Here is a 17,772-nt window from a genome sequence, read left to right as displayed (position 1 = left end):
GTGTGTTAAGCTCTAGGTTGTTCTGGCTGCATCAGAAAGCCAGCTGAAATCAGGTCTTAAACACTGACTTGAATGCCCAGCTATATCTAACAAAACATGTTCAGTAAAATATTACTGCTTTCCCACATTGTTTTTTTTTTTTTTTTTTGATCGTCCAGCAAAAAGCAAACAAAAATGTTTCTCTTGTTGACACTATTGATGCCAAGGAGATAAGCTCCTGCTGGAGGTTTACATTTACCAAACATGAGACTGGTATCAATCTTCACATCTAATTCTTGGCAAGAAAGCAAACAAGTGTATTTCCCAAAACACCAAATTGTTCCTTTAATTTCCTTCCTTTTAGATTACAAAGAACATATTTAACAGATGTCTGTAAATACTCTCCATCGTTTAATATGAGACTAGTTGCTGGCCTCAGCAATTGTTGCTACATATACACAGTATGGTGTACTCCTCTGTTAATGATAATAGAATAAAAAGTAGCATGTTCCCTTAAAGTAACCTAACCAAACTACGCCACAAGAGACAAACACTCAAAGGTAATTAATAAGTTCTCTCATTAGCTTGTTAGCTGTTACTTTGCCTTTTTTGCACCACAACTACAGGATATAATTCTTTGTTTGTTATAGCAGCATGCCATTCTCAGTGAAGTCACCACATCTACGACAGTTGTCTGGCAACAAACACAAAGACAGGTCGACGAGAGCACTTGTGCTGTGTTCTACCTTTCACTCAAACAATGAGTGTCACAGACAGAATGGTAGGTAAAGGAACGTTGATTAACTTTTTCTCTGTAACAACCTCCACTCTATTTGTGTCGTGTGATTGTTTTGTACCCTGGCTGCGAGATAGTTCTCAGTATATAGGATTACAACAATACATTTTGCCATATGTGTCTTTTTTTAGGTATTTGGGAGATTTTTAGCTCATTGGTACACTGGGGTCCACTTGCTGCAGGTTTCTTCTCTCACTTTCTTGTGTGTCTTCTTTCTTCTCTCTCCACTCCACGACTAAATCAGTTGTTAACAAAATTAGCGTGGAGTGTCCTACTAAAAGTAGTGGTTAACTAAAGACACCAAGAGACTTAACAAACAAGCCTCCCGAAGTAATATTTACTACTTATTTCTTCAATTCATGATCCAAATCTCACAATTCAACTAGGAAAACTCTTTGTTATCTTGGATCTGTCTGCACCTGTCGTTATAGATCATGTTACTCAAATAATAGTAAATAATGCTATTGTTGAGGAATATTTTCAGCCATTTGTTGTTTTAAAGAGTACATTTCTTTATGGTGTGACGGAACATGACATCCAGTACATACATGTGGTTCATTTATTTGTTTTAAATAGTTTTTGGACAACAATGGAGGTCTATATCAGGCAATGGTTACACAGGCTATATCTGTTAGTGGGATAAATTCATTGTCCATTTTGGTCTTTTCACTGGATTTCTTTGCACCATGAAAAATATTGATCACCTGTCAATCTTGCATCGTCCACAACATTTGGAAAGTGGCTCATGTGGTAGTTGACCTTATTACAATTTCCTGGATCTCCTGCCCTCAAAAAATCAGTGTAACTGTTGAAAGGCTGCTGCTCTGAATGACCATGCAAGCTCGTCCAGCCTTCCCTGAATAAATAAATGTTAAATAAAAAAATACAAACAGTGTAGTCCCAGTCCTGTCTTGCCTTTCCCCCTCAGGCAGGTGTCGTCAGGCCTGTTAACATCTGTCTTGTTCTGCTGTCCACTCTGCCACTGACTTTTCTCTGTTTACCACTCTACCAATTTGGACCAAAGGCCAGGTTTGCCTGAGTAAGACACAGAGAAAGAGCGAGAAAACAGCTAGAAAGCATGCAGTGAACATCTCTGTCAACATCTGGACTGTCTTTGTCTAGTTAAAGCTGTCTGATTCAAGGAAACATCTTTCCTCCTCTCTGTTCCTGGAGTAAATACCTTCATTCCATATTCATTTCATTATTTATTATGTGCTGGAAGGTTCTGAGTGGCAAAAAGAGCCTCAGATTACAGTAAGAAAGATAAAAGGATACAAAAAATATGTATTCCCTATAAATTTCAGGACAGGACTGTGAGACCACTAAATGGAAGTGTTTACTTTTTATAAATCTTATTGGACATCAAATCTGAATTGATTTTTACATAAAGTGGAAAAAGTCAGATAGTTTCATTATGTCACTACCTCTTATGTGTCAGCCTAACAAAACAACTTCATATTCATACTGCCTTAGGCATTGGCGCAGCCGATTGAATTGAAGGAAACAAACACAACAACAGCTAGAAGTCTGCTCTATTGGAAGCAATAAACTCCTAATCATTGGGGGATAAAAAAAAATTACCTAAGCCTGATGGAACCAGAGGCAAACTACCTGGCTATGTCTGTGTGTATGTAACAATATCAAAACCTCACTTGATGTCGCTGGGTGGTCCAGGCATGATGAAACGTGATGAAACAATACTGCTGGCTCCCCATTGCCATTTTGCTTTGCGATTGATATTTTTTATTATTTCCCTGTGGATATTGATTTTCTTTCCTCTCTGTTGAACTTGTGGGGCCAGCGAGCTGGCCTCTGCTTCTTCCTGCTGCTCCCTTTCAACATTATTTCACAGAGGACGCACCCGTACACACAGAGTACACACCTACGTTCGCATGCACAAACACACGCGCTTGTTCCACTATCCCCATGGGGACATCTCATTGACATAATGCTATCCCTATCCCCTTACCCTAACATTAACCATTACCCTAATTCTAACATTAACCCAACTGTAATCTAAAACCTTAAACCAAGTCTTAACCTTCAAAAAGCGTATCTACCCATTGGGACTTCATGGTAACGAGTCCCCATCGGTTAGTGTGCATTCAGATATACAGTCCACACCGGGATATAAATCGTGAAACACACACTATTTGTTGTACTTGTGCAAACACACAAAGATATACGCCAGGTCAATATCTCCCTTGGAGCAATTAATCAGAGGATCTATGGGGCCAGACAATGAACAGGAGAAATCCCAACAAAGATGTGAAATAGGCCCCACAGGTGCGCATGCAGCATTTCAAGAGTTTATGTGTTAAGGGTTGATGTGATCTCAGCCAAATGTTGCACTTCATTGAGCCTTGAAAAGAATGGACCCAGTGTCTCCCTTCATGCACACATGCAGCTGAAACACCATGCAAACCACAATTTAAAGCGTCTAAGAAAAGGCTAGCGAGTGAACTTTCACACAAAGCGCTGTGTTGTTTTTAAAATTCAAGACAAATTTGGGATGGTTGAAGACTCGCTCTATGAGAGCCTGGAGGCTGGAGACAAAGGTCATCAGGCCAATGATGGCTGAATTCTATTGTGCATGCTGGTGCTCTGGAAAAATATCACAGTTTAATGGGACACTTGAAGACAACAGAGCATTTGTTAATGTTGTTAGCAACCCTGACTTTTCCTACTATGGCAAGTCAAAATGTTCTTTCTGCTCACCTGGTCTGACAGCCTGCTGTTCTGTATAAACTACTGTCGACCAATCAGCCAGGGTTTCTGCCTTTCCTCTCTCTTCCACTATGTTTTGGGTTTGTTATATTTAGTTGCCTCAATTGTGCACATCTTCAATTCATTCACGCATCACTGACACAGCTGATGTTCACTATTTAAGTTTCCTTAATGTCGTTTTTTTTTTTGGTGTTATTTAAGTTGTGTTAAACTAAACCTCCTTAAGTTACAGCTACATATGTGACCACCACTTTTTTGTGCTTCCTTGAGTCAGGCAGTGACAGCCTGCTGATTTGACCTTGAGGATAGTCACCCAGAAATAATGACACAATGTTGAAGCCTTGGGTCGCCTGCTGAGCTGCTCCCTGCTGCTGCTCAGCGTGATGCCGCACGTGTGTCCTTGTTTGTTGTTCTTTTATGTATGTGCACTTGCTGGCATATGTGTGCTTCTGTGTTGATGTGTCAGCATGGGTGTGGAGGAGTAGCGTACAATACAATATAGATGTCATACAAAACATGTCAGATTGCTGGATGTATATGGGTGTTACTGATTGTGCATACCCATGTGGAGGCATTTGCATGAGTCTGAAGAGTGTGTTTATGTTTGTATTCTCAACCCGAGGGTTGGAAAATGACCTGTCTCCTGTGATTATATCCTGGGTAACCAGAAGTGACGTGGTAATTGTGAAATCTATTTAAAAGAATTGTAGCTTCTCTCTCTCTCTCTCTCTCTCTCTCTCTCTCTCTCTCTCTCTCTCTCTCTTTCTCTCTCTCTCTCTCTCTCTCTCTCTTTATTTCTCTCTCCATGATTCTCTCTGTTTTCCGGTCATTACTAGATCTTCCTTTTAACACCTACTCGTCACCATCTTATTCCTACAGCTCTGTTCTTGTTCTGCGCACGGATTATTTTGTTTACTGATTTCACCTTTCCTTACCCCTTACGGCCTCACATTTCTGTTCATGTGCCACACTTTTTTTTTCTGTTTACTCTTCTCTCTTTGGATAAGTGTGTTTATACAAAAATCCAGCATAAAATCGATCCTGTGATGTTGCTAAGATCAATAACACAGAGAGTGTCACAGTTTAGCTTGCAAACAATGATGGACGATTTCTGCTCGCCTTACTCTGTCCACGTGTTGGCATTTCGTTTTCTCTTCTTACTCAGTCCCTTTACTGTCACTCTCTGCTTTCACACACAGTGGCGGCCATTCCTCCCTGGTCTGAAATATGAAGTGATAGACTCAGCCTACATCTCCCTGTACACAGGTAAGAGCTACTCTGCCCTGCTGATACATTGCGTGGAAAGCTTTTCTGTCATTGTGTCTTTGGGAAAAAAAATGCATTTAAATTTTTCTGGTGTTTGTGGTTCAGATACACACGGGCCTTCTAGTCTTTTTGCTTGGCTGAGAGCTTGCCAAATAGAGAGAGGAAATGATGCTATAAAAAACAAATTCATTAGTCTAGTCTGGTATCGATCAGTAGTCTAATGTCACAGAATCAGCCTTCTTTAGACCAAGATGTGCTTCTTTCTTGTCACTCTGTCCTCATGCGTTGTCTAGCTTTTGATAAACACTTAAAATCAACATTTTCCCTGGTTTCATATACTTTTTTCTCCTAGGGCACTGTCACTTTGAGAGCATGGCATGGCATATCTTCCCTATGTGGAGCCAAAGAGGAGATACAGAATCTAATAGTTGCTCTATTTTCTCTATAGGTGTCATTCGTAGCAGAGATGAGAGCAGTAGCTCCTGAGAAGAAGTCTAGCCTCTATAGCTCCAAGAATAGCAGCGTGTCACAGGGATTCAGTATTGTTAACAAGGGAGAGTGCCAGCTGCACAGGAAATGATTTGTGGAGGTGCCTTTTTTGTGCAAAGCTGCAGGTTGCTAGGGATGTATGCTGTCTTGTTTATGACGTGCTATGGCAGAGAAGAAGGAGGCATTGTACATTACATTAGGTCACTTGCTGGATTCAAGCATTACCATCTCCTCATCTTTTTCCCTCCACCATCCATTGCTACTCCTCCCTTTATGTCAACTCTCAACAACTTGTCTTCCACAGACTTGTAGCCAGATGCTAATAGATGGGTGCCAAATACATTCTTTTTTCAAATACTGTACATGAGAGAGCATAACTAACTTTTTCAGCTCAATCTAATCTCTGGAAAACCAGGAATCATTCTGCCATTTGCATTTGTTCTACTCTCTGTGTAAGCACTTTATAATTAACTTATCTTGCAGATTTGTAAGTGATTATTGAATATTTCCAGAGTGCAGTATCTCAACTGAATAGTTTTCTCAACATCCATCTTCTCGGTCAAAAATCCTGCTGGCTGATTAACTGTGTATTATTGAATTGTTCCCCACAAAATAATTTCTGGTCAGAAATGCTCTGGTGATTAACTTTAATTGCAGGGAAGTTCCCCCCAAAATAATTTCTCATGGGTTCAAGCCAAGTACATCCCTTTATTAGTGTGATAATACTTTTTCAGAATAGTTCACGCAGTTACTGAAGCTGTTACTGAATTTACAACATCGCACACACACATACACTAACATTTACTGAAGAGACCAAGAAATTCAAATAAGCACAAAATAACGACTGGTAGCCGTATTTGTAATAATAATGTTTTTATTACAACACAACTAAACATTATACAAATTAACCAAAAGAAAGAGGAGGAGAGTTCCATTGTTTTCTTTCTTTCTTTGCATGTTGTGAGGATTTCAGTTACATAGATAATTAGTTAGTCTTTGCAAGGCTTGTGTGTAGTGCTAACCGGGTATGTGATCAACAGATGTCTTATTGTTAGAAGAAAGGAAGTCTTTCTCTGTGTAGCCTGTGCACACAAACACACACACACACACACACACACACACACACACCAGGTCTGCACACTCCACCCTCTGGAGGATAAAAATGATGCTGACCACCCTGTTAATTATAAAGCATTTCTCCCATCAGGCCTTGCACCTGACATCCCATTAATCACACGTGCTCTCTCCTCCTTCCCTGCTATCGATTGGTGTAATTATGACTCTGCTCTGCCCTGTTTTTTGTTTTCTCCCAACTTTTTTCTGATTCCCTCACTTCAGCTTTTGGTGCACCTCTCCTCCTCCTTTTCCCCTTTCCTTTCCTCCTTTGTTTTCTTCCTCTCAGCCTCTCCTTTACTCTTTTCCTCATGGTCGGTAACGATTTATGATGATTGCAACGCAAATAAGGTGCATGATGTTTACCTTCCAACAGCTAACATCAAATTTGTCCATAATTAAGATCAATGAATGAAATAATACATCTTCCTCTTTTCATTTCCCACATCATCTCCCTCCATCTGTGTCTCTGTGTCTATTTTTCAGACGAGTCCACTCTGAAGATGAACAGTGTGGACCACATCCCCCAGACCTTGGCCAGTCACATCCGTCTCCCAGGGGAGTCTCCACCTCAGGGTCTGGAGGGAGGCAGCATAATGCAGCATGGAGCAGACATGCTGAAGCCGGACCCCAGAGACACCTTCTACAGCAGTAAAACTGTCATGATTTCAGGCTGTCCCCTTTTCCCGTGCTTATCCTCGTTTTTCTGGCCTGTCATTTTCTATGACTGACTGATTGGCTGTCTGGCTCACGGTCTCTCTGGCTGTCAATTTAGCTGTACTCAGACTGTCATTTCACCCGGCTGGCTGTGTTCCATAAGTTTGTGTTTTCCTTTGCCCTGATCGTCTCCCAGCTTTCTGACTCTTATATTTGTTGAAACAAGAATTCCATATTCATATTTATTTGTACCTGACCTCAAATATTTAGCTCCTCTTCTCTCTTTCTCCTCTCTCCTCAGCTCCTATGATCGACCCCTCCCGACTGGAAAACGTTCTTCCAGCCTGTCTCTATTCTCCAACCTATGTAGTCAAAGATTTTCCCATTGCCAGATACCAGGGCCTGCAATTTGTAAGTAACCTTTCCATCACACCTTTCCATAATGATGTTGCTGTTTGTCAGTATTTGTGAGAGAATATGTTTTTACTGAAATCAGTAGTGCATCCAATTATGGCAGTAGACTTTTAATCTGCTAAAAAAAGTTGCCCCTTGCAGAGTCTGTATAATATAAATAGATAAACTGGACAGAGAAGCTAAGCCCATGCTGAACATAACCACTGCATCTCTCCCTTTGTATCAAAACGCATAAAGGAAGCAGGTGGCAGGTTGTGTTGCACGCTGCCCCCCCCCTTAGGACAACACGAGTTACTGCAGCAGCTTCAGGGTGATGAGATGGAAATGAGAGCCATGAAAACACAGCATTTCCATTGTAGATTTCACTGTAATCACTGTAAGAAAATGCGGCATTATGTAGAGGAAGTGGCTGATTTTAATTAAATGCTGGTGTTAGTCTGATCCTCGTAGAATACTGCTAAATAAGAATGAGCTCATTTATCAGTGTTTTCTGGGGTCATTGCATTTTTGATTGACGTTTAACTTTTCTTCAGGTCTATCTGTCCTTCGTTTACCCCAATGACTTCACACGCCTCACCCACATGGAGCGAGAGAACAAGTGTTTCTACAGAGAGTCCCCTATCTACTTGGAGAAGTGAGGACATTGTTTCTTTTATCTTTCAGCGAGCCAGAGGAACATTTGTCTCTGTCTTGTATATATGAGAGCGTACATTGATAATGCAGAATAATTGTTCAAGTATCTTTGAATTTGATGGCAGTGATCCATGCAACCTCTCACCAAGAGATTAAACTCATTGTGCTGGAAGGCACATAGAAACTTCAGCCTTCTACTAATGTATGCGGTTGTGTGTGTTTATGTGTGTGTTGCCTCTTGTCGTGTCTGCCAGGTTTGGTTTCTACAAATATATGAAGATGGACGAGGAGGAAGATGACAGACCGTTCTTCTTCCCCAATCCAGATGGTAACTAATAACAAACAAATACACACTTGTGCATGGATGCACAGTCACACTAATATACACATACACACTCTTTTAACTTTGGGTCTTCTTCCTGTCTCCAGACTTCCTAGAGGAAGAGGAGGTGGTAGATACAGAGGACGAGGCACAGATCGTTGGCACGCAGCCGCCCAAGAAGCCCTCTCATTCCAGCCACACCTCCAACCCTTCCCACCAGCACTCAAAGCCTGGGCCCACAACAGCTGGCAGAGAAGGGGAAGAAGGAGAGGAGGAGGACCCTGATGAAGAGGAGGAGGGGGCAGTCAACAGTATCATACACCGCAGAGAAAGGAGACACTTTCCCCACGGACATGCACAGATAGCTAGGGATCTGGACAAAGACTGGGGAAGAGATCATACAAGAGAAAACATGAGACAGGATACCAGGAAGGGACTTGAAGAGCCACAGCCCAGGGTGCTCCAGCCTGAAATGGACAGTGTGGTCCGGGGTCGCTCCCTTTCTTGGATCCGCACCGGTCCTGCAGAGTTGGGCCCTGGCAGGAAAGGAGGAGGAACAGATGATGGAGGTGGAGGGGAGATGGAAGCTGAGACTCTGCCTAAACTGAGCAAATCTTCACTCCTTTTCCCCCAAAAGTCCTCCCTCTCTGCCCTTGCTAGCCGAGCCAAGCAGATCCTCAGCAACTCCGCCCATAGCAACAACCCCAACGATAACAACAACAAGCTCACTGGAAACAACAAGGAGAAGAGGGAGGAGAACAAGATCTACATCACCAGGCCTCGATCTGCCAAGGAGCGGGAGAAGGACAGGGAGAGGGAGCAGCGCCGAGAGAGGAGGGAGGAGAGGGCATCTCGCCGCCCTAGGGAGGTGTTCCCGGGGGTCTTTCTGTACCAAACTGGGAAAACCACAAGGCTAGTCAACCTGGGTGCTAAAGGACATACTGGGGGAGGCATAACAGGAGGTAGAAGTCTTGTTAGTGCCCCTCAGCTCTGGCCCAACCCCCCCACAAAAGAAGGTAAGACATCTCCTCACAATGGAAGCATCAACATACAGAATGAAAGTGTGCAGAAGTCTGCCTACAGGGCAGCAGGGGCAAAAAGCAAGAGAAAAGGGGAGCACAGAGATATAAAGACTACTGTCACTGCTGATCTACCCAGCAAAGGGGACCCACTAACCCCACTCTCCCATCATAAAGATCCCTCTCCCCCTCAAGTTACCCTGCCAAGGTTTAACTCCACCGAAAACACGCTCCAAGGTCAATCGCGGGTCACCTCTTACCTCAGGACATCAGAGATCACAGAGTCTCAGCAGCACCCAGACCTAGACCTGGACCCCAACCCGGTAGAACTCGACCAGAATACAAACCGCTCTAGTCCTGACCCCGATCCTGATCCCGAGCCAGAACCAGAGGAGGGCGAGATGTCAGACTACAGCTACGAGGAGGTCGAGGCCCGGCCAGGTTGGGCAGAGGAGAGCATCAACTGGCAGAGGACCTTCTCAGTCAATCCGATGGACTTCGAGCTGCTGCGCTCTGACTGGAATGACCTTCGCTGCAATGTGTCTGGCAACCTCCAGCTGGCAGAGAGTGAGGTGGTGGACGTGCTGGCGCAGTACATGGAGAAACTCAACGAACGCAACGCAGGGTAATGATATAGAGGCTGGTGAGGTATGGGTGGGGGGTGAGATTAATGTGAGGCTAAAAGACTGCTTATGTTACTGCAACCTAATAAGTTCAAATGTGGTTTTCTTTTGCTAACCATTATGTAAAGCAAGAAGTAATTTCCCTAAGAACATATTGGTCATGCCCTTGTGCTTTGACTTCATGTTAGCAGTCCTCTATGTGCTGATTACCATTTTCTGTGGCAGTACTTACATGATGTTATTTGTGGCCATTCACTTTTCCATTTTCCTCCCAAATCACACCATGCTGACTTCACACAGCACTGCGGATAATGAGTAGCCACATTTTCGAAGTGGTCTGCCTACAGTCAAACAATAATTAATCCAGTTGTGAGAATGTCATAAGAAATACTGTTTTATATTTGCATCCATATTATTATTTAGAACATGTACAATCTGCGAGTGTTTTCTTAAGCATTTTTTTATGTGCCCCAGGATCTACACCCTGCTACGCATCATCAACGTTGAGAAGCGCCGTGACTCGGCAAGAGGGAACCGTTACCTGGTGGAACTGGAACTAATGGAGAGAGGCCGCAGTGTGGTGCGTCTTTCAGAATACATTTACCTGCTGCTCCACCGCAGCAGGCAAGGAGAAGAAAGTCTAGAGAACACCGACTCTGCACCGGCCTCTGCACCAGCCTCTGCACCAGCCTCTGCACCAGCTTTGGCCCCATCCGTAGCCACGTCCAGCCTCGCCACCCCACCACCCCCTCCATTCACTAGGTCCCCCGCCCGGCCTGGAGCGACCCCCTGGAGCACTGCCTATGCTAAGCCTCTGCTCTGCCAGCCAGTCATGCTCCAATGGAGGAAAGATGTCATGGTTCACTTTGTGGTGCCAGGTCAGTCAAAAGGGTTAGGTTAACTTTGAAAATGGAATAATCTGCATGGAACCAGTTGTGAAACTAAGATTATTCAGGCTTTATTTTCTGCTCATCTAGAGGTAGTTCAGAACATGCAATGAATATAAATTATGAAAGGAAAACTTCAGAAGAAGAATATATTTTTCCCCCCTAACTTGCGGTCTACTTTTCCCTTACGTTCTTACTGTCCTCCAGTGAAAAACCAGGCTCGTTGGGTACAGCAGTTTATCTCTGACATGGAGAATCTTCACCGCCAGACAAAAGATGACAATTTCAGCATCATTATTGTCGACTTTGAGAGTGAAGACATGGACGTGGAGCAGGCGCTTAGAGATAGCAGTGTGCCGAGGTGTGTGTAACACAATCAGCCATGTAATATGACTTTAATCCATTTGTTTAATCCAAATGTTTTAGAATAATTGAATGGCTTCAAAGTGATATCTGTGTATGTATTTGTTTTGACAGATACGAGTATCTGAGGAGAGAAGGGAACTTTGAGCGCTCCGCAGGACTGCAGATCGGAGTGGACACCATTGAGGTTAGAGAAACAAACACACAGAGGCAAGGCAACAATATGTGAGCTGGCAGGAAAGAGCCACTCACTGAAGGTCAGCTACTCACACTGACCACATGACCTTTACTGGGTGATGGACAGGCAGAAAGAACACTCATGCATAATGAATACATCACTGCTAGGCCAGTCTGTCACAGGCTGTGGATCTCGCCCTTATCTCCGAGCCACCTCCTGCTTCCCTTCATCCTCTCCCTACAGAGCCCAGCTGTGGGTGACAGGGAATCGCTTAGACAGTTAGCTGCATTTCCCCTGTCATGTGTATGCCATAGCTGTCACATCCATTCCCTTTCTCAGGTTATTTGTGTGCATGTGCTCTTACGCCACTCGCTGGCTGTTTCTCTATCACACAAGCGTGCACACCCACCCACGGGGGCGTGGAGTGGCTGGAAATTTGAACAGACGTTAATCCGTCAGTTGAGTGTCAGTGCTGTCACAGTGGCGTGACAGGCCTGTCACTCATGTCTGAGTGACCTGCGGGCTCTGGAAGTAATGACAAGCCTCCGATGCTGAGCCCAGTCTCCTCCACTTTCTTTAATCCTAAAATCCCATATTAGGTGGCATGTGAACATTCACTCGCATACACACACATTTGCGCCAGCTCATACACGGAATCATCAAACAGACTCATTCACACACTTTTGTTTTTCTTAGATGTTGGAGAGATTTAGAGATTGTTTAGATGTAACGGATGTGCATGTGTGTTTGTTTGTGTTTCTTCTTGTAGGATAGTCACAGCATTGTGTTTCTGTGTGATCTGCACATCCACTTCCCTCTCAACATCTTGGAAAGCATCAGGAAGCACTGTGTGGAGGGACGCCTTGCTTTTGCTCCCATTGTCATGAGACTCAGCTGTGGCAGTTCGCCACAGGAGCCTGATGGTAACACACACACGCAAAAAACACACACACATTACACGTCTGTGCTGATACATGAGTAATCACATCTCACTTATTAACATAGTTTTCATGTTTTTGGTTTGACTCGTCACTCAAACTCATTCCCCAGTTACAGACAGCTACTTTGAATTCATAAAACATGTTTTCAATTTACATGCGTAATAAACACTCTTGCTTCAGAAGCTCCATTCTTGTGCTTTATAGACATACGCATCAAACTTTCCTTTTATCATAATCACTGTTTATGCAGTGGTACCAATAGTCCTCTTATCATTCTTGTTGTTCTTTCAGGTTACTGGGAGGTAAATGGTTTTGGCCTGTTTGGAATCTATAAGTCTGATTTTGAAAAGATTGGAGGGATGAATACAGAGGAATTCAAAGACCGCTGGGGTGGAGAGGACTGGGAGCTGCTGGACAGGTAACCCAGCAACAAGCCAACACAATAAACCTGCAATAAATATTGTTAGGGTTACAAAGTAAATTTTTGTTGAGACTGTGTCAGAGAGAAGTTGACTCAACTCCATGGCAACTTGAACTTTTAGTCAAACATTAGATGCTTTGTAATGGTAGTTGTGTAGTGTACCAGATTGCATTATGTTGAACAGAAGTTGAAAAGAATTGTAGCCACCTCCTGTATATTACAAGGCATTACTGATATGGAACAATAGTTTTATTTGTTTCTTGGATGGTCACTGTTGTACCTCCAGAGTGTATGTCCTCTTCTAAACCGCATTGCATCTGGGACCCTTAGATGCTGTTGGGTCTGCAGCCACACTAGCAGGTAGCAGCCCAGCATCACCTCCTATTGCTGCAAGTCTAGTCCTTCTTACTGACAGTGGCATAAACCTACAGTTCATACAAGGTGCTATTAGAGACCCCTGCTCTGAGGTGTTCAATCCCCAGACAGGCAGGGGACTGGACATGGCCATCCTCTATTTGGAGGGAGGGCAGAGTTGTTACAGACATGCAAGCTCAACATGTCATTAAGTGGGTCAGTCCAACAAACATACACTGATAGTTGTTGGTACATGCAAAATTAGTACACAGTCACTACTAGGCTACGACTATTAACTAACTATGTAACTAACAACAATACACAAATGTCCAAGTTTGCCCCATAATTCAAAACCTGAGCAAATAAAACCAAAACAATCTGCTTGTTCAGATACCTCCCAGATGTAAGTTTGGTGAACTGACACTTGTCAGTGAAAAAATATAATATAAAATGAAAAAAAAATAAGTTTTATCAGACTACTGAACACAGACACAGTAACGGTTTTGAAAGTGACCCGAGAACTGCTGCTACAGTTTTCTCTTAGATGACAAAAAAATGCATTGCTTCCCTATCCAGCATCATGAAAAGAACCCAGTTTTAACGCAGTGTTTCTCCCTACCTCCTCTAGAGTACTGCAGAATGGTTTGGAGGTAGAGAGACTACGCTTGAGGAACTTCTTTCACTACTACCACTCCAAACGAGGCATGTGGAACGCCCAAAACAAGAAAACTCCTAAGGGGTAGCGCCCCCTGCTGGTCACAGGACCCTGAACCTACCTGCAGATCCACTGTGTGTGAGAGAGACCTGAAGGAGCTCGCTCACTGCCTGAACTCTGCCTTTTTTGAAACAGGCTCCTTTCAGGGACGCCTCTGTTTCGCCGTTGGCCCCACTTGTATGCTTGTCTGTACAAGGAAACAGAGTCCAAATCTGAACATTACAAGCTAGACGTTTAGGCAGATGGGCCTGAGTCATCACTTTGCCTCACTGACTACTGTACAGAGAGAAGAGAGTCATTTTTGTTCTCCTTCTCTCTGTCCTTTTTTGGTGCAATGTTTTCAGACAGACTGGAAAGAAGCTGTTTTTGTGCGTGTGTCTGTGTGTTTGTGTGTATGCGTGGGTATGTATATATATATATATGTGTACGTGGGTGTGCTGCCGCTTGTGTGTGCTTATGATGACAGGAGCACCTTTTTTTCTAACAAGGAGATGTGAAGACGACCTAAGATCTCTTTTTCTAACACACTCTCACATGGGAGCCTAATAGAATGTGTAGATTCAGACATGGTGGCATAGCTGAAGTAGAGGAACTCTGTCTTTGGTAAACAGTATTTCTAAATACATCAACTGCTACCTGTTGGATATCACTAACCAGTATGGCCAAGGTGTTGAAGTACTCCTGATAATATGAAACAAAGAAAGTTGGTGAATCAGAAAAACCCTTTTCCAAACACTTACTAAGAGGCACATCATCTTTATATCTCTTTCTGTCCATCTCTCTCTCTCTCTCTCTCTCTCTCTCTCTCTCTCTCTCTGGATCTCTTTCAATCAATCTTTCAGTCAATCTTTCAACTCATTTCTGCCTCTGGTCATTTCAACTTCATGCTAACTTATATCTGTTGAATCGTTATATATAGCCCTGCTGATTTTTTGTAATATCAGATTGATGTACTATACCCATTTTAATGCTCGTTAATTGGTTGGACTTTTTTTTTTGTTTTGTTTGTTTTTGTTTCATTAACTGAAGTTTATTCTGCTGTTAGTTTTTTAAAAGGGGTTATCATTTGTCCTGACTGACTGTGGATGCACTAACGTTTGGGGTGCTATTTGCTGTTCTAAAACACTGAATTTCTGAACACTTGTTTACACCTTTTACTTTTTCTGATGGTATCCTCCATTCCCTCCGGATCTCTAACCTCATTGTCAACTGGAACACAAAACTGTAACAGGAGGGGAGCACAATAGGTTTCTGACATTTGATTTAACACCATTGTTTCATGCATTTTCTGAGCTGAGTATTGCATTTCAAATATTGGATCTGAGGGATTAAAACTCTATCTCTCATATTAAAATACCACAGGGACAGGGAATGCTTAGCTATCGAAAACATCAACACTCTTCTTTTAAGCTTGTATAAAGCTCCAGCAGAAGGGAGGGGAAGGGAGACCACTTCATGGGTTGGACACAATGTGGCAAGGCATGGCTGTTTCACAAATGTGTGCCTTTATCAGGGTTTGGCTGCAGGCAGTTTTTAAACTACTAATGGCGGAGGAGGGCAGGGACAGACAGAAACACACCGTTATTTATCAGCAGGCTGTAATGTCAATGTAAATTCAGATACACTGCAAAAGAGGGAAATATTCTCCTCAATGGATTACAGACACGTCAGTGTGTTTGTTTTAGGAGCAGGAGGGAGTGGTTGTTGCGATAGACAGAGATGGTACTAATTACTACTACGTGAAATCAGGAGGTGTGATGGAGACTCACTGGCAGCTGCAGTTCAGCAGGACCCCACCTGCTCCCATTAGTTTGGCTGGAGGCCGGGCTCCTAATGCCTCTGTTTATGCAACATGGTACTTGTTTATTGATGGGCAGTGGCTGGAGGACACAAGACTGGACGTATATACCAGAATATGGATGAGAGTTAATGATCTGTTATTAACTATGTGATTGTCAAAAGACCCTACAGGAAAAAGGTCTATTCTGTACGCCATGTAACACTGACAGGAGACTATTTAAAGAGCAAGAGAAACACATTAAATATAAGACTATATATATAAGAAACATAAAAATTAAAAATAGGAATATACATTCCAAGGTAATTTCTGTGAAATTGTTTTGTAGAGAAAAGGTTTTAAGAATGTATTGTACTTTTATTTTGATTTGTTGATTTTTTGCAAATAAAATTTTATGCTTACATCCATATAATTTTTACGTCCAGATGTTTTTTCCTGTTTTGTTTTGTATATTGTTGTCTCTTTGTATGACACCTAAAAAAGTATCAGCTACAACTAATGGAGTATAGAGAAGTCAAACATAATAGATAAAAATGATATCCCCTATCTGACCACATGATGGTGCTCCACCCATATATACATATACCTGCAGAGGTACAGTGGTTGAATGACTTCAAATACAGGAAACCTAATACAGTAAAAACATATTTCAACAGGGGCAAGTGTAGAAGAAAATATACTATTTGAATGAATAGACAGAACAACACATGAAGACATGAACAACATTGCTAAAGTTAAAATCCCCCTCCTACACACTCACAAAAAACCCCACCCACGTTTCCCAGAGCACTTCCTTCAAGCAACCATTCTTGACCATGTATAAATATGTGGCTGATTTTGATCATGTCATGATACAGATTTTTGCCCCAGCAATGAGTTTGTAAAACATCCATAAAAGTCACTATACAGTCTAAAAGAAAAAAACATATATTGACCCGTCAAACTATTTCTTTCTTTATATAATATATTCAGCTATACTAAACTTAAAGTACATTTTCCTAAGATCTGTACTGGTTCTGATTCACTTTTATAACTTGCTACAAAGTTGCAAAGTAAACATGACATCATGTTAAAACCCTCTGCAACCCTCAGTCTGTTTTGCTCGTTGAGGCTGACATCACTATCCAGTTACCCAGTTAAACTGATCTAATATCATCATAATATCACACTGATTGTGTTTTATGACCAACACAGAGAGAAAAGCTAACATTTTGAACTCCCAACAGAGCTCACATGGTTTCAGGACCACATTAAATAATTTGCAGAGTTTTTGTTTTGTTCTGAGTTGTTGATCCCCCTGTGTGTCACTTTGCCCCGGGTGGTGGGTTGGCTTGAAGTCTACCCTGAGCATGCATGCACACAGAGAGACAATGAGGTAAGCACATACAGCTACATGAGGTCTGGATGAGGCAAGCACTACCCTCCTGTGATCTCCCCTACGCCCTGTGTGTCATCTGATCTCATTTAGAGTCGATTTGACTAATAGCGCAAAACTGGGGAGGCTAACTGGACTGAAAGTTTGACTTCCTATGTAGTTCCCCTGGCTGACTGATTCATAGGCCATGATGTATGACTGTCCGTGTGTTTGAGAGTCAGTTTTTCCACTTTAAGGATGTATAGCATGTCCTGTAATATCCGGTCTGTATATGTGTGAGAAAGCATTCATTACGGCCACTTTCGCAATGTGTTGCAGTCTCACAGGCCATAAACCCATTATGTAATAGTGTTGGACACACCCTACCTGTCTATGTGAGTGCAGAATGATGAGAAGCAGGTAGTCACAGGCCTCTTCAATATGTTTGCTTTATTTTACCTCAAGCATGTCACAGCACCTAACCAGAAACAACAAACAGGGATGATGAAAACTGAAGTTTCATTTGCTCAAACTTTTTCAAAATTAAGAGGTGACACTTTTTACCTCTGCTGAAATGGTAATGAATGAGCACAAACTATAGGTTTGTTTAAACTTTATTTAAGCTCCTTGTTTAATCTATTACAATACTTACTTCTCCCTTGCCAAATAACCTTTTAAAATGCACTTTCAGTGAATCTCATCTCATCAAATCAGACTAAACAC

The 17,772-nt window shown here is 42.4% G+C and overlaps 1 protein-coding gene across 3 annotated transcripts in view; it reads left to right on the top strand.

Annotated features, from left to right (window-relative positions):
* Positions 1-16,032, top strand: part of b4galnt4a (beta-1,4-N-acetyl-galactosaminyl transferase 4a) — a 149,414-nt gene extending 133,382 nt beyond the window's left edge. For all 3 annotated transcript variants that reach the window (XM_046037942.1, XM_046037944.1, XM_046037943.1), the window contains exons 9-20: positions 4,702-4,768; positions 6,857-7,021; positions 7,329-7,438; positions 7,975-8,075; positions 8,329-8,402; positions 8,504-10,040; positions 10,513-10,916; positions 11,133-11,286; positions 11,403-11,475; positions 12,236-12,389; positions 12,699-12,825; positions 13,811-16,032. In XM_046037942.1, the coding sequence (XP_045893898.1) occupies positions 4,702-4,768; positions 6,857-7,021; positions 7,329-7,438; positions 7,975-8,075; positions 8,329-8,402; positions 8,504-10,040; positions 10,513-10,916; positions 11,133-11,286; positions 11,403-11,475; positions 12,236-12,389; positions 12,699-12,825; positions 13,811-13,925 (3,081 nt within the window). In that variant the 3' untranslated portion in view covers positions 13,926-16,032. The remainder of the gene's footprint in view (positions 1-4,701; positions 4,769-6,856; positions 7,022-7,328; positions 7,439-7,974; positions 8,076-8,328; positions 8,403-8,503; positions 10,041-10,512; positions 10,917-11,132; positions 11,287-11,402; positions 11,476-12,235; positions 12,390-12,698; positions 12,826-13,810) is intronic.
* The last annotated feature ends 1,740 nt before the right edge of the window (positions 16,033-17,772 follow it).

This window comes from Micropterus dolomieu, linkage group LG22 (genome assembly GCF_021292245.1).
Source record: "Micropterus dolomieu isolate WLL.071019.BEF.003 ecotype Adirondacks linkage group LG22, ASM2129224v1, whole genome shotgun sequence".
Taxonomy (NCBI): Eukaryota; Metazoa; Chordata; class Actinopteri; order Centrarchiformes; family Centrarchidae; genus Micropterus; species Micropterus dolomieu.
The sequence above is the reverse complement of the archived record's forward strand: the minus strand, read 5'-3'. Positions and strand labels throughout refer to the sequence as shown.